Source organism: Astatotilapia calliptera, chromosome 16, assembly GCF_900246225.1.
Source record: "Astatotilapia calliptera chromosome 16, fAstCal1.2, whole genome shotgun sequence".
In the NCBI taxonomy this organism is placed as follows: domain Eukaryota; kingdom Metazoa; phylum Chordata; class Actinopteri; order Cichliformes; family Cichlidae; genus Astatotilapia; species Astatotilapia calliptera.
Window position 1 is genome coordinate 12,467,251 of NC_039317.1, and position 16,262 is coordinate 12,483,512.

The window sequence follows — 16,262 nt, forward strand, 5'->3', positions numbered from 1 at the left end:
CTGGAGCTGTTCCAACGTAATACACTTGTTCTGTGTTCCATGTGTGCTGCGTTGTGTATCACGGTGGCCATTCAACAATGCAACGCATTCAGTTTTAATCACCAAAAATCTGCTCTGGCAATTCAAGTCAGGGAAGTTTACTCTTCGGACTAGACATTGCAGGAAATTTTGATGCTACATGTAAAAACACCCTGAAGCCACTCCTGATACACGTCTCATTTACTACTATTTAATACACTAGATTTCTGCATTGGTTAACTATGTACATTTTTAAGAGGTATAGTGATTGTTGGCAGGCCAAGTGCCTTGCACCTGCACTTTTTTAAGTATGTCTTAAATAAATTTTTATATTATAATGATATGATTAAAGTTTTGAAAAAGTTGTAGTGCCACTGCCCAGACTTGGATGCAGCCAGAGTATTCCCCTGTTCCTTGTTTATCTTTGGTCATTGTGTGGTCTGCCTCCCTCCCTGTGTCAGATCCACTCTTTGTATAGCACAGCAAGCCCCAGCATGCTGAAGAGGAAACAGAGCTCACGGGTCGAGGCCCAGCCCATGACTGACTTTGGGCCAGATGAGACCCTCGCGGACAGTGCTGACATTTTCTGGATAAATAAACCAGTGAGTGTACGCGTGTGTCTGGCTAAGGACAACATTAAGAATACAGAAAGATATTAAGGCTCATTTTTGGAATTATTTCCTTTGTTGTTTCCTTCCATCAGTGGGTGCACTCTCTGCTGCGAGCCTGTGCCATCATCAGTGTCATCTCTGTGTGCATGAACACCCCAAAGACGTTCGAGCATTACCCTCCGCTGCAATATGTGACATTCACGCTGGACACACTGCTCATGTTTCTCTACACTGCTGAGATGATCGCCAAGATGCACATCAGAGGAATCATTAAGGTAGCTGCTGCATCATGGCCACGAGAGAGTGTCAGTGAAATTCTGTGAGCAGTAGCAGTATGACTAGCAACCCCAGAAAAATGGCAGGTGTTGTTTGTTTGTTTGTTTTAATCTCAGACCGTTACTGCCAAATAAATTATGACTAATAATATTTCTTTATTTTTTTTAAAAACTATTCACAACTTTGATGCAAGTGATTGGAGTGACAACAAATGAGACTTTATTTGTACATTTTTCAAATCTGTCAATCTGTTTCTCTGTGATCGTGATATTTTTGAAGGTTTGCAGTGAACTGTGGTTGAAAGTTATGTGGTATAATAACATGTGATTAGCCCCTCTTTCTGTCCCATGTACATTATGGTTATACAGTCACACTATAGCTAAAATATGAAGATGACCTCCTTGTGACTAGTGGTTGCTCAGTGACTGCACTGAATTCTTTTGGGTAACAGATTGTGAGTAGCTGCAGTGAGCAACTGGTCTCGCAGAGGCTGAGCATGCAACACCTTCAACCCCCCTGGGTGACCACTTTCGGTTGCGAGGTGGGAGGCCTCTTATGTGGGAGGCTACCTGTCTTCAAATAGTCGCTGACCTAAATCATTCTCAGTCAGATTAGTGAAGGTTTGTAAACAATTGCTGTCTAATTTCGAAATTAGACATATTGCCAGCACATTGCAATCATTCTGAGTCAGCATGTCTCTTTGCAGTATGGGGCTCAACTCATCTGGTTGCCCACTGGCTGTTTTCTGGTTATATTTCTGTAAAAAAAAAAAAATAAAGTTTTTGCAGTTAAATTGCCATCCTGCAGCAACTAAGTCACTATTTGTGGAGGAATGTTTGAATTTCTGTTTCAAATCTAAGAGGTCCTTATGGACTCTAAATGTAAGTATATGTGAATTTCTGTGTAGATGGCAACAGATTTGCAACAGACAGCAACAGATTTGGAGTATTTGTTGATTTGCATGCTTGAGCCCATTCAGTCACAACTGATAGCAGACTGACTCCTTACTGGTATTTTATCACCGTCTCGATGCACGAAAGTCACTCACTGACTGTGAGCGGTTGCAGATCTGGTTCCCATCTTCATTTCAAAGGCAGTGAGATGAAGCTCATTGTATGCTCTTTCAATAGTTTTGGTTGTGCTCCAGCACCATCAAACTTTATATTTCTGAAGACAATAGAGGCAGACTCTGTTGCTAGTCCAGTTACAGGGGTACTAAAGAAGTTGTTTTCCACAGAAGACCAGATTCAGCAGCTTTAGCAGAAATGTTCCCTTATGCAAGCAATAAAAAATATATTACAACAGAAAGTTGACGACAAAAAGGTCAGTCAGCCACTGAACCGAAAGAAATCTGACTGACCTGACTAATCATATATTGTTACCAGAATTACATAAAATACTAACAGTCTTACATTTGGGATTCTTCTGCAAAATCAGATACTTCTTTATCTTTATTTAAATGTTTTAGCTCTGGACGTAAATGTGCACTTCAAGCAGAACAGAAACATTTCTGCTTCTTACTTGTAGTGTTTCTTTTAGTTATTATTGATAGCCGAATTCCATTCTTTGTCTTGAAATCAGGATGGTGTTTTCCAATTTTCCTATCTGATCTGAAATAAACTTTTATAAATGATGCAGATATGACATCTTAGGCTTAAGTAATTTCTGTTTTAAAGTATGGTACTGTGGATATGTAGTTTTAAGCTAGCTGTGGAAAATTACTGCCCAAAGTACATGATCTTCTTAGTGTGGTAAAGTAATTGCATGCTTTTGTTCTTGTCAGCAGTGTGTTTAATCAAAGATGGTCCTTATCTGTAAAGTGTTTCCGAACACACCCTAGTATTTGCAGTCTTTCTTCCTGTGCAAGACCCCTAAGAGCTCCTAACAGACTCTCCCTCTCTGTCTGGAAGCGGTAATTAAGTATACCCATTTAGCTGGCCCCCCTTGGCATTTCAGTTTGTTCACACCTCAGGGGCTTAATGATTGAAAATAGGTTTGAAATTTGTGGTTAGTTTGTCAAAATGGGGACAATATTTTCACGTTCTGTATTTCTTGAATATTGCCATTACTTTGAACTCACACAAACATTTTCTATCACAATAAAAGCTTTCTGCAGCAGACTTTCCCAAGGTGAGGGGAATGCTTGAATTTTTCCATAAAGATTATCCATGAAACAACCTAGAATGTAATTGTAATGTAATATATTCAAAGAAAATATGGCCTTGAAGAATGATGCTGGTTATATTTGTCTCATTTATTAACTTATGTTAGTATTTCCTGCTTTTTAAGGCTTTGGTCTTTTAACTGTTGCTCCTTTGTTTCTGTCTCCGTACAGGGGGATAACTCCTATGTGAAGGACCGCTGGTGTATGTTTGATGGATTCATGGTATTTTTCATCTGGGTGTCCCTGGTTCTGCAGGTGTCTTGCAACTTTTTGTTTTTGAATATATTGCACTTTTCTGCAGGTGCTTGTGCAGCTTGTCATAATGCCATGCATTAGTATGTATTAAAATTATTAATAATCAATTTATTGTTGTTTTAGGTCTTTGAAATAGCAGAGCTTGTAGATCAGATGTCTCCATGGGGAATGCTGAGAATCCCCCGCGCGCTTATCATGATAAGGGCCTTCAGGATCTACTTTCGCTTTGAGCTTCCTCGCTCCCGCATCACTAACATTCTGAAGTAAAATACTGTCGTAAGCGTTTCCATTACATATGGTCTTTGTACATGTGAAATATATCTCATAGATATCTCTTTCTGTACTATTTTGCATTGCAGGCGATCCGGGGAACAGATTTGGAGTGTGTCAATATTCCTACTGTTTTTTCTCCTGCTCTACGGAATTCTGGGGGTTCAAATGTTTGGAACGTTCAACTATCACTGCGTTACTAATGATACAATCGGGTAAGAACGAATGATTAAATAAATGTAACATTGGATGCTTTTTTTGGATTATCAAGTCCGATATAAACTTTTTTACTTTTTTTGGACTAAACTATCGTCTCTCCAGAAATTAGAAGATACCTACGCTAAGTGTCTTTGTTAAAGATCATATAAACACTGAGTGCAAAGTGTCAAAGGAGAAAACTTTTAATTAGAATAATGCTTTTGGAGACAAAAGTTTTGGTAGTGACTGGAATGGTTAAACCCCCAGGTTGCAGCCAGAGTTAATGGTAATTATAATAATAAAATTTTCCTGCATTGTCCAGCCTTTGCATTATGCTTCTCCATTTCCTCCCTGATGTGTTCCTAAGCACCCCAGGGACACAGAATATATTAGCCATTAGTAAGAGGAAATATAGTACCAGGGCATTGTGATATTCATGTATAGCTTTGTCATTCATCTGTATTATATAAGTCCAAAAGTGGTGTGGCAGTTGGGCATTTAATTTGTTTACTACTGAGCTCCTTTTTCTCCAAATCCAATACATATATATATATATTGGGGTATCTAATGGGGAATTTTAGAAAAATGTCACACGTGGGCAGAAGTGTCTAATCTCTGTTTGCCATATGCCCTTGGCACAAAGTCAAGCTCTCTAGCTTTTCACACACATGGGATTTGATGAAAACTGTGGGAACAATGGCAGGGGGCATTCTCTGATATGGACATTAAAGGGTTTTGACTATATGAATAGAATAAAGTCCCCTTTTATGGATGTTAGGTTTCCTACAAATGACCTCAGCACTGTTGAACTTCCTGACATGAATCATGATGTTGAATGAGATATAACACTTGAATATGTGTTACTTTTTTGTTTCTGTAGAGGTTTTATAACTGTTTTATATACAACTGTACAACTGTTTCCAGGTTTGATGAGTAGTCTAAAGTACAAAAAAAAGGTTCTAACAAATTATGCATTTTATTTTGAAATAACATAACATTTATTCATCACTACACATTGTGATAAATCTAAGTTTATTAGATACTTTGAATTGTTTGATGAAACTAGCATTTTAGGACCTTAAGCATGCTTTAATAAGGGGTATCATTATGTTTTTGTGTTATCAATTTACAGATGCCGAAAACCAGTCATAAATAATTTCTTATAACACTCACAAAATGTAATATTTTTGCTTTTCACTGGACATTTTCTCTCTTCTTTCAGGCTTCATTTATCGCTCCTCTGTCATCAAGAAAGGGAATATCATAGATAAGACACATTGATATTATTCAGCTCGGTATAATGGGCTTTATTGGGATTCACCACTATGCCTCTGATCGCCCTTTGTGATAGTGCAATAAATTATTCCCTCTGATTCTCTACCTCTAATAAACAATTTGGATGAATGTCTGTGCAGACAATTTGAAAGCATTAATTTTCATTAGCCCAATCAAGCTGTTCCTGGTAACACCTGTGGCAATAAGACAAAGAGAGGAATTGTATTCACACATTAACCTTTGTTTTTCTTTTTTATTAGGCATTTTTCTTTTTTGCAAGCACTGCCATTTTTGATATGAGCTAGTAATTTTTTTTTGTATTTGTTTTATTGGTAAGCAATGTGTCATTGAACAACTTGACCATCCCAGACACCCATTGCTCCCCTGATGGAGAAGGCTACCAGTGTCCTTATGGCTTCAAATGTATGGACCTGAAAGAACTGGGTCTGAGCCGACAGGAGCTCGGTTATAGTGGATTCAATGAACTAGGTATGCGCTACACAATGATTCCTTCAAACGTACACAGATAAAGAAATATTTATTATCGTGTATTTTTATTTGTTTAAACAATATATACAATTTTACAACTTAAATTTCTTACGGAGGCCAAAAAATACACACTGTAATGAAAATTATAATTCTATACTGAGTAACTTCAGCACATGTTACTAAACATTTAACTAGAAAATTTCACCTTCAAGGCTTCCATATATTTGATCAAGACCTGTGGAAAAGATGACCTTGTTTTGTCTATTCTACATAGCTCAAAAAATATTTAAAAAATACACTTTGAAAACACATCAGCCCTCCAGGTAAAAACAAAAATCATGCTAGTTATCAGATAGGGCCTGGGTAATCTGCTAGGGACGAAAGGATGAGACATAGTTTGGTGGAAATGAAAGTTATAAACCTACAGATCGGCTGAATCCAAAAATAAAATGAAAAAAATGATGCTGTACACTAGTCCATTTTGCTGAAATTTCATTTCAGCAATTCAAAATGTTATTCAGTTGTTTGTTAGGAATAAGTTAGTCACATGACAAAGTCTTGACTCTCACCAAGAGGAAATATACAGAGTGTTTTAAGAAGAATCATCCAATTTCAAAAGGCTATATTTTTTTAAGGCAATGCACATAAAATCTTGCAATAATTTTTGAAATGCATGGCTGAATATTAAGTTTTCCATGAGAAACGCACGTAATGGCTGGGTAATTAAAGCCCTTTAAAATCGGATGATTCTTTTTGATACACCTTGTATGTTTGAATGGTAATAGTTTAACTGGGGAACTCAACCTTTGATGACAGTTGTCAGCTACTTGTTTCCAATCTAACACTGATTAATTTGTGCAGAGAAGAATATTATATACCTCAGAAAAATAAAAAAAGAGAATGTTCACTCTACTTTTTCAAACACTACAATAACTTGAAATAGTGTTTCTCCATAAAATCATCTTTGGCTAAGACTTAAAAGAACAGACAGTTCCTTTGCAAAGAGCATGTTAATCAGAAAAACAGCAAAGATTAAATTTTTCCTTGGCCTGCTGACATAATTTATGTTAATTAGAGGCATCAAAGATGAGTTGATTGGGTTTGAGTCTGGCAAACAGAATTTCCCGTCTTGTCATTATAACAAAGAGAACTATGAGGACTCTGTGAGCTGTCAGAGTAAACACTCATTATAGGTAAAAAGAGAAACTCAAACTGTTATCTTTTTAAATGGCTTAGTCTTCGGGGGAAACATAATGATTGGTGTGCGGTTCACAGACATCGACATGTTAAGCGAAAGACAGATGCTGACATTTGTTTCTTCAGAAATCAGCTTCTCATCTGACTGCTTCTTTCTGACTCTTGTGTGTTTTTGCTCAGGCACGAGTATCTTCACTGTGTATGAAGCTGCGTCGCAGGAAGGCTGGGTGTTCCTCATGTACAGAGCCATTGACAGTTTCCCTCGCTGGCGCTCCTACTTCTACTTTATAACTCTGATTTTCTTCTTGGCGTGGCTTGTCAAGGTTAGAGCTTGGCTCTCTCTGCTGCACTTTTCATGATAATTTCTGGAGATCGTTGAACACCGAAAGGTTAATTGACATAACCTAATAGTTCACCTACAAACATGATGATTTACCCTTTTTAGTAGAATGTCCTCTGGCTAATGAGAGAATTAATGTCACGACAGCGAAAGGAAATCAAGCAATGGGCTTGCACTTGGTCATTGACTTTGAATAGCCTGAGCGCTCTTACTCTATCGTTGTCCTCTTTTTTTTTTTTTCTTTTTACAGAATGTCTTCATTGCAGTCATCATTGAGACATTTGCTGAGATTCGAGTCCAGTTTCAGCAGATGTGGGGGTCAAGGAGCAGTACCACCTCTACTGCTACAACACAGGTACAACTGCTACAGAACCAAGCTAAAAGAATAGAGCCATAAAACTGACAAATTGTATGTCTCATACATTTTGACTTGGTTGAATTGGTGCCTACAATTGATCTTTTTAAAACCTGTACACGTTGGTAATCAAGTGCATCAAATTCAGATGACTAGAACACAAACACATTTTGACATTATATAGATTTTCCACAGTGTATTGTGATCCATAAATGCCTTCAGAAATCGAAAGAAATGACTCCTTAATAGACCTTAGTGTATGTAGGCTCATATGCAAAAAATATTCAGATAAAAATAATATTTAAAAAAAAGACAAGACATTTATGTGGCCATGTGACAAGTTGGCTCTCAGTAGCAGGAAAGGTTTACTCTATGAACTTGGTTGTTGACTGTGTGAAATGTTTCTTGCTTTTGTTGGGCCTTTACTGAATCATTCAGGGGACATAGTGAAAGCTGTGTCCGAATTGGTGGCATCAAGTCGGGCAGGTTCTCGGTGGGCGTTTGGCTCATCCAAGATTATGCATTTTCACAGATTGTGTTTGTTTTATCAGGGAAAAAATCCAATGGTACAGCTAAACACTAAATGCTGTTGCAAATCTGTTACCTCTCTACTCTTTATAGAGTATAGCTTGCAACTTAACATTTTTGAGATATGCGCAGATCACAGTATTCAATGAAGTCACTAATGGTCACATCAGCTGTTTCTAGCAAATGTCATGGTTATGGTGATTCAACATACGTACATTAAATAAAATATGGCTGTTGTTGTGTGTGTGCTCTTTCCAAGGCCCTTATACTGCATCATACCAGTCTGACAAGAGTGATTGGTGTGAGTAGATCTGTTATTCCAACAAAACCAAGGTCCCAAAAAAGAAATTGTTTTATGCCATGAATATCTGGGGTCACACTCACGAAAACTCAAAAAAGGCAGCTAGACTTTTGAAAAGAGTTTGGAAGAAGATTTCTCCTGTATTGACATGAATGGAAGAGAGTTTGGGAATCTCATCAGCATGTCTTGGGTGTCCCTTTCCAGAGCATACTGAAGGATTGTACCCTTGGGATTTAACATAAAAGCTGAACAGCATGGCTGGAAAGGGGATCTTCTTAACTACCTTGTTCAGCTTTGTTTTGCAGTGTCTATCTCACGCATCCTGTCTGTGTGCTATCTGCTACTTGAAGCGAGGGATCTCTGCCTGAATTTGTCTGCAGCACGTCAGGGAGCTCCTTAGGGTGTCAGTCCTTTGCTTTACAGTGCTTTCTTGACGTTTCTGTGCCAGGCGTCTTTAGATCAACCGTGGTTTGTTTGCCACCAGGTGTATCCAGCGCACTGCTGGCACGAGGCGAGTTGTGTGGCATGCGACAGACATGTTCCAGCCATCTCCATTGGTACAGTTTGTCTGTCCTGCTCTGCAGATTTTCCCTTGAGATGATGTTTAGCTGAAAGCTCTCGGGAGCAGCTCCAATTTCATTTTGAGTATAAACATGATCTTTTAGTTATACAGGAAACAGTCTTGAAAATACTAAGTTTTGTCTGATGGAGCTTCAAAAAGACTTCAGCATGTAAGCTTTTCATAACCTTTGATAATTCTAATGTTGATCTGCTAGGTTCTCAGGTATTATGAGTCTGCAGTTTGTCCACATTATATTTTAAACTCTTTAAAAATATATATAGTTTGGGGGTTCGTCTATAATAGATTTTGATTAATTTCTCTCATTTCTTCTTATCACAACACCACTGCTATGCAATAACCCACAGAAATAATGTTATATAGCAAAATAACTAAAGTTGTATACATTACTTTGTATTGTATTTAATGTATTCATTATGGAGCACTAAGGAATTGACAGCTCCAGAGGCTAAATAGAGGAATAACAAAAAACAAATGTCCTTTAGCAACAATTAAATAATACTTTTTAAAAAACAACTTAGATATGTGAAAGCAAATTGCAAGACTGAACTTAAGAGTTTCTTTGGTCTGATATTTGCTTCTGGAGTTTTCCTTTCACTATTTGCAAATAGTTTTGAAACTATATAGGCATAAACAAGAGAGAGAGAAATTATCAGGAATATTCACAGATGTTAATGCCCCAAGAGCTACTGAGGAACATATAAAAGTGATTTATGTGACAAAATATAATTTGAGGCTCATTCTATAAATGGTTTCTTATTGTGGATTGTGTGTAGCCAACCTCTAATGAATACAGTACAACAATATATAACAAATATGTTATGAATCCATGTGCAAATTTGCATTTGGCAATTGTGTTGATGGTAAAGCTATGAAGCCAGTGTTTGGTTTAGAGTTTAAACATTTGAAATGAATAATCCGAATGATGTCAACCTGACAAGCGTTGAACTGCAGACGTTTTTTCCACTGAGTCCTGAAAACGATTCTTCTTGTAATGTCATGAAAGTAAAACCTCTGCTACTTCACTCATGAATGGAAAACAGGCTAGTGCCACTGGCATACTCCTGTGACCTTGAAAACAATTAGCCTTTCTTGCCATTATCAAAATTAATCATAATCACATCGTCATGCCCCAGTCTTTATCTTAGAGGGGGGAAAACTAATTAGCTGTGGTGTAACACTTAACTGTCAGTCACAGATGATGAAAAGAATATGATCCAGTCTTAAGGTTCCCTGGAGAGAGCAAGGTTGGTATAAGGTGGCCCTGGGAGATACTACCCATTCTATACTCCCTATTTCTTGTCTTTGTTATATTGTCTCCCGATTATTGCAGCTTTTATTAGAGATTAGGATGGAAAGCTTAACTGTGTTGATTAAAAATGGAAAAAAAGGATAAATCAGCCTTTGTTTGACTAGATCAGACTTTAAATTCTATATTCTGATGAGCAGTTATGAAGTGCTGAACGTTAAGCTGAAATATAGTGTAACTTTATCTTGGTTTGTCTTTAGTAGAATAATATCAACTTTCAATTTTTGATATCAATGTTGATATCAGCATGGTTTTTGCTGATATAAAAACAAAACAAAGCTAATGGAATGCTATGGATTTGACATCAGTCTATGTGATTTTAAAATGATGTAGTAGATATCAAAGCTGAAACAGTGTGCAGCAGGTGGGATGGTGGGTATGTAATCACAGAACAGGATGACAAATGATGCAGGCATGTTAAAAATGTTTTATGTGTGAGAAGCCAGCAGCTGCAGATCAGTCCACACGTTTGTGTTTTATGCTCCTGTTAAGGTTCAAAATTGAGGAGGGAGAGTACAAACCACCCTTGGTCCAGAAGCTCTTGGTCAAACAATGATTTTTAATTCACACGTGGGAAGATCACTAGAAACAGCAATTGATCTTCAACTTAATCAAAGCATAAACAGATATTTATACCGTCAGGGCTTAAATTTAATGACGCCCCTTCAACGTCACAGATACATTTTATACATAGATCAAATCAAAACCACAATGACTTTTGACACCGTTTAAAAGAACAATTGTCTTCTATCTTCATAACAGGTGCATCCTGTCACTGCCGGATGCTCGCTTGTCATCTTGACACCTCAGCAGCAGTTCTGCTACAAACTGCTCTTTGCAACCCCAGCAAAACATAATTAAACTTTCACCTATAAATGATTCTCTGAGTGTGTGTGTGTCTGTGTGCTAACCACAATTGCACCCTATTTCACCTCGCGACTAGCTCCTGACCTCTAGACAGAGAGACAGAAGCCACTCTCAGATATGTAATAACTGAACTAAAACTATGGATATGTCATCTACTAAATAAATGTTTTAATCAAGAACCCCTACTAAAAGCTTAATACAAGAATATGAACATATAAAAGATATTAAAATGAACTGTTGTGTAAGCATGTATTGCAATTCCTTCTATGTTCTAGTTTTCCCTCAGCATGGATCATCTAGACACTCTCACTAGGTGAAGCTTTAGACCATTAATGAACCTGAACATCAACTCAAATAAGCACAGATATGCATTATGTATAAAATAGTTATAACTGCACCTGGAATACAAAGTTAACATTATCATAAACATCTTAAGGCCATCTTAAAGCTATCTGTTACATTGTTAAAGCAATGATCAATTTGAATAACCTAGTAATTCAAATGGCCTCGTCTGGCCTAAACTACAGATTATATTATTAATGCAATGGTAATAATGATGATTATTTAACAATAGCAGTAAAATAATTTCCCTGCTCCACACTCCTCACATCACTTCAGAGAAAATTCATGATACAAAAGGATTTAATCCACCACCTACTGCATGGAATGATTTCAAGGACAGTCAGGCCAAAAACACTATACCAGCTCATTTGCTAAATAAATCATTAATATTCCAGATTAAGTCACATCTGGCGTGAGGAGTTCAAAAGCAGTGTTCTCCTGTTTTCAGATTAGTCAGTTTTGTTTTTTAATTTAATTCTAGCTGCATGTTAGTACATTGTTGGCATTGTGTTGGTCAGTGCTCTGCTTTGGACCAGACCAAAATGTGTATTTCATATAAGCATTTTGGTCACCAGAGGGTGAATACGGAATTTAGTCAACTTTTGACTCTGTTATTTGTTGTTCCTACATGATCACCTAAAGTTTCCCCACCACCAGGCCAAATTTTAAGATAAGATAAGATAACCTTTATTAGTCCCACACGTGGGAAATTTGTTTTGTCACAGCAGGAAGTGGACAGTGCAAAAGTTATGAGGCAAAAATTAGAATACAATAAGAATAAATACAGTACACAACTGTACAGAATAGAATAAAATAAAATACTATATACAGTAGAATAAAATAAAATAAATATACAATAAGATAAAAATAGAATACAAATACAAATACTATATACAACTGAGTAAAAATACAACGATGACAGAAAGGATTATTGCACTTAGTATTATTGCATATGTATGGATGTGTGTGCTTGATCAGTTAAAGTCTTTATTATGGAGTCTGACAGCAGTGGGGAGGAAAGACCTGCGAAATCTCTCCGTCCCACACCGTGGGTGCCGCAGTCTCCCACTGAAGGAGCTGATCAGTGCTGTCACAGTCTGCTGCATGGGGTGGGAGATGTTGTCCATCAGGGATGACAGCTTAGCCGCCGTTCTCCTGTCACTCACCACCTCCACTGGGTCCAGAGGGCATCCTAGAACAGAGCTGGCCCTTCGGATCACCCTGTTCAGTCTCTTCCTGTCCCCAGCAGAGATGCTGCCGCCCCAGCAGACCACGCCATAAAAGATAGCAGAAGCCACAACAGAGTCATAGAATTTCTTCAGGAGTGGGCCCTCCACTCCAAACGACCTGAGTCTCCGCAGCAGGTACAGCCTGCTCTGCCCTTTCCTGTAGAGGGCGTCTGAGTTATGAGTCCAGTCCAGTCTATTGTTCAGATGAACACCAAGGTACCTGTAGCTGTCCACAGCCTCAATGTCCATACCTTGGATGTTCAGTGGTTGCAGTGGAGAATGCTTGTGCCTGCGGAAGTCTACCACCAGTTCCTTGGTTTTACTGGCGTTGATCTGGAGGTAGTTCAGCTGGCACCAGTCCACAAAGTCTTGGGTCAGACCTCTGTACTCCTTGTCGTCCCCATCAGTGATGAGGCCGACTATTGCAGAGTCATCAGAGAACTTCTGCAGGAAGCACTGGGTGGAATTGTGGGAGAAGTCTGCAGTGTAGATGGTGAAGAGGAACGGAGCCAGAACCGTTCCCTGTGGGGCCCCCGTACTGCAGACGACTGTGTCCGACACACAGCCCTGAGTCCTCACATACTGTGGTCGGTCGGTGAGGTAGTCCAGGATCCAGGTAGTGAGGTGATGGTCCACTCCAGAGTTCACCAGCTTGTCCTTTAGAACCGAGGGAAGAATGGTGTTGAAGGCACTGGAGAAATCAAAGAACATGATTCTCACAGTGCTTCCAGCGGTCTCCAGGTGAGCGAGGGAACGATGTAGGAGGTGAATGACGGCATCATCCGCTCCAATGCCAGGCTGGTAGGCAAACTGAAGTGGGTCCAGTGATGAGCTTATTAGGCGCCGAAGCTGAGCCAGGACCAACCGCTCCAGGGTCTTCATCAGGTGGGATGTCAGAGCCACCGGCCTGTAGCTGTTGAGGTCCTTGGGGCGTGAAGTCTTTGGCACTGGTACAACACAGGAGGTTTTCCAGAGCTGTGGGACTCTTCCCAACCTCAGGCTCAGGTTGAAGAGGTGCTCCATCACCCCACACAGTTGGTCTGCGCAGGACCTGACGACCCTCGAGCTGATGCCATCTGGACCCGCTGCCTTCTTGCCATTAATCCTCCTCAGTTCCCTCCTAACCTGGGTGGTTGAGAGAGACAGGCTGGAGCCTTGTGTTGAGTGTGTATTGGATGCTGTTGTTGGGGGTGTGGGGGAGTGAGCAGGGTGAATAGAGGAGGTGTGAAGTGTCTGAGGTGGAACAGCAGCAGTGGGGGTGGGTGAGTCTGCAGCCGATGTTGCAGACTGCCTCATGGCTGAGTCAAATCTGTTGAAGAAATGATTCAGTTCATTTGCCCATCTCACATCCCTCCCAGGCAGAGAGTTCTGCTGTTTGTGGCCCGAGATGGTTCTGAGGCCTCTCCAGACTTCACCAACGTTGTTTTGTTGAAGCTGGTTCTCCATCTTCTGCCTGTAGCTCTCCTTCCCATTCCTTATCAGTCCCCTCAGCTCTCTCTGCACCCTTTTCAACTCCTCTTTGTCTCTGGATTTGAAGGCCCTCCTCTTCTGCTTGAGGACGGTTTTAATTTCTGGGGTAATCCAAGGTTTGTTGTTGGAGAAACACCGTACAGTCCTGGTAGGTACAGTGTTATCCACACAGAAGTTTATATAGTCAGTAATGCATGTAGTAAGGCTGTCGATGTCCTCACCGTGGTCATCACAAATCACCTCCCACACAGTCGACTCAAAACAATCCTTAAGAGCCTCCTCGCTCTCCTCTGACCATCTCTGTACTGTGCGGGTGGCTGGTGGCTCCCTGCGCACTAAGGGCTCATACACAGGGACAAGGTGCACCAGGTTGTGATCAGATCTGCCCAGGGGAGGGAGAGGTGATGAACTGTATGCCTCTTCTGCATTGGCATACAGTAAGTCCAGTGTTTTATTGACTCTGGTTGGGCAGGTCACATACTGGGTGAAGGTGGGCAGTGTGGAGTCCAGTGAGGCATGATTGAAGTCCCCTGATATTATGAGAAGGGCTCTCGGTGATTGTGTTTGCAGTCTGCTGACCACAGAGTGGAGAGAGTCACAGGCTGCATCCGCGTTGGCCGAGGGGGGGACATACGCTGTTATCGCGATAACATGCGAGAACTCCCGGGGCAGGTAGTACGGACGCATGCTAACGGCTAACAGCTCAATGTCTCTGCTGCAGAGTTGCTCTTTTACAGTGATGTGCCCAGGGCACATCACTTCATGGCATGTCGCAGCTAATGCATAAATGCCCATAAAATTAACAACATTGCTGCCATATAGTAATTTAACACAATTAATAATAATGTCCAAGTCTGCCAGGCCTTTAAATGTTTCCTGTAGCCTGACTACGAGATTTGTTATGCTTTTTTTTTTTTTTTTTTTTTTTTTTTTTGGCCTGTCCCGTTTGGCTCTTTTGCCATCAGAATTGTTGTCTAAAGGCAAAGAAAGATGCCCAACGGATTTACTTTACCAAACTGACCATCCCAGCCTTGCCGTGATGGTCCATTTGATTCACCTTTTATTGTTTATTTTATTTTCACTTACTGAATACGGGACAGACTTGACTGGGGGAAAGAAGGGGAGAAAGAAAGAGGGAAAGAGAAACAGCTGAGAAGAGGGACGGGGGAGAAGGGCAAAAGACAAAAACCAACAGAACGGGCAGAGAAAAAAAAATGCATATATCAATCACCTGGATCACCTGCTGAGAAAGAAAAAAGAAAGCAAGCAGAAGAGAACAAGAGTAATAGAATAAACAACATCACAATGATATATGGGAATATGACAGTAAATACTAAATGTTAAACATTATTGTGCAGCACATAAGATCAACAGAACACAGTGTGCTTTGAGGTAGGAGCCAAAAAGGGTGTAGTTTGTGGGTGTGATCACCCGTGTGTACACCTGTGAGCATGGACGCGCTTGTTTTTTGTTTTTTTAAAAGGTTCCTTCATGTAATAATCTGCTAGAGGGTGTGGGGGGGCCACAGCCCCGTCCTCCAGGGCGTGAAGCAGGTGTGGAGGAGATCAAAACTCCAGACATCCAGAGGCCCCCAGAACACAAGAGACCAAGGAAGACCAACAGAGGGGCAGCTGCGCCACTGTCCCGGAAAGAGCTGAGGAGAGTCCCAGATGAGGGCTCACTCAGCAGCCGCGGAGCAGAAGCCAGGGGGAGTTGCAGTGACGCGCCCGTGAGCTCCGCCGGCAGCCAGCTGCGCCTGAGTGACCGAGCCCCAGGCCGAGAGGCCGGGGGCACCCCACCTCCGAAGTGGCCCGAGCGAGCCCCAGGCTCCAGGCCCCGATAAGCGGCCGCCAAGGAGTGAGCCGGTGTGTACCTGGACGCCCATCCCCGGACACAAAGAACCACCAACGCACCGATGTCTGAGGGGGTCCGCCACTGGCAGGGGAAGTGGTGGTAGGGGGAGATAGGCCTCCAAACCTTGGAGGGCCTGAGATGTCCCCAGAGAGGTGGCACCTGACACCCAACCTGACATATAGACACAGACATACAGGCACACACAGATACAAACATCCATTCCCACCCTCATGCTCTCATATGCACTTACTCCACACTCAACCAACGTGGAGACAGACATAAAGAGACGTTGTACACACGATCACACTCCCCAAGCGTACTCTACAAACCGGGT

General features: G+C 40.7%; 1 protein-coding gene across 6 annotated transcripts in view; it reads left to right on the plus strand.

Moving 5' to 3' along the window:
- Nucleotides 1-16,262, plus strand: part of nalcn (sodium leak channel, non-selective) — a 70,590-nt gene that overhangs the window by 5,912 nt on the left and 48,416 nt on the right. For 4 of the 6 annotated variants that reach the window (XM_026144024.1, XM_026144025.1, XM_026144026.1 and 1 more), the window contains 8 exons: nucleotides 480-620; nucleotides 722-904; nucleotides 3,241-3,324; nucleotides 3,448-3,587; nucleotides 3,684-3,809; nucleotides 5,405-5,556; nucleotides 6,934-7,076; nucleotides 7,344-7,448. In XM_026144024.1, coding sequence (XP_025999809.1) covers nucleotides 480-620; nucleotides 722-904; nucleotides 3,241-3,324; nucleotides 3,448-3,587; nucleotides 3,684-3,809; nucleotides 5,405-5,556; nucleotides 6,934-7,076; nucleotides 7,344-7,448 — 1,074 coding nt within the window. Of the gene's footprint in view, nucleotides 1-476; nucleotides 621-721; nucleotides 905-2,993; nucleotides 3,036-3,240; nucleotides 3,325-3,447; nucleotides 3,588-3,683; nucleotides 3,810-5,404; nucleotides 5,557-6,933; nucleotides 7,077-7,343; nucleotides 7,449-16,262 lie in introns of those variants that run through there. The other 2 variants (XM_026144028.1, XM_026144030.1) reach the window with 2 other exon arrangements.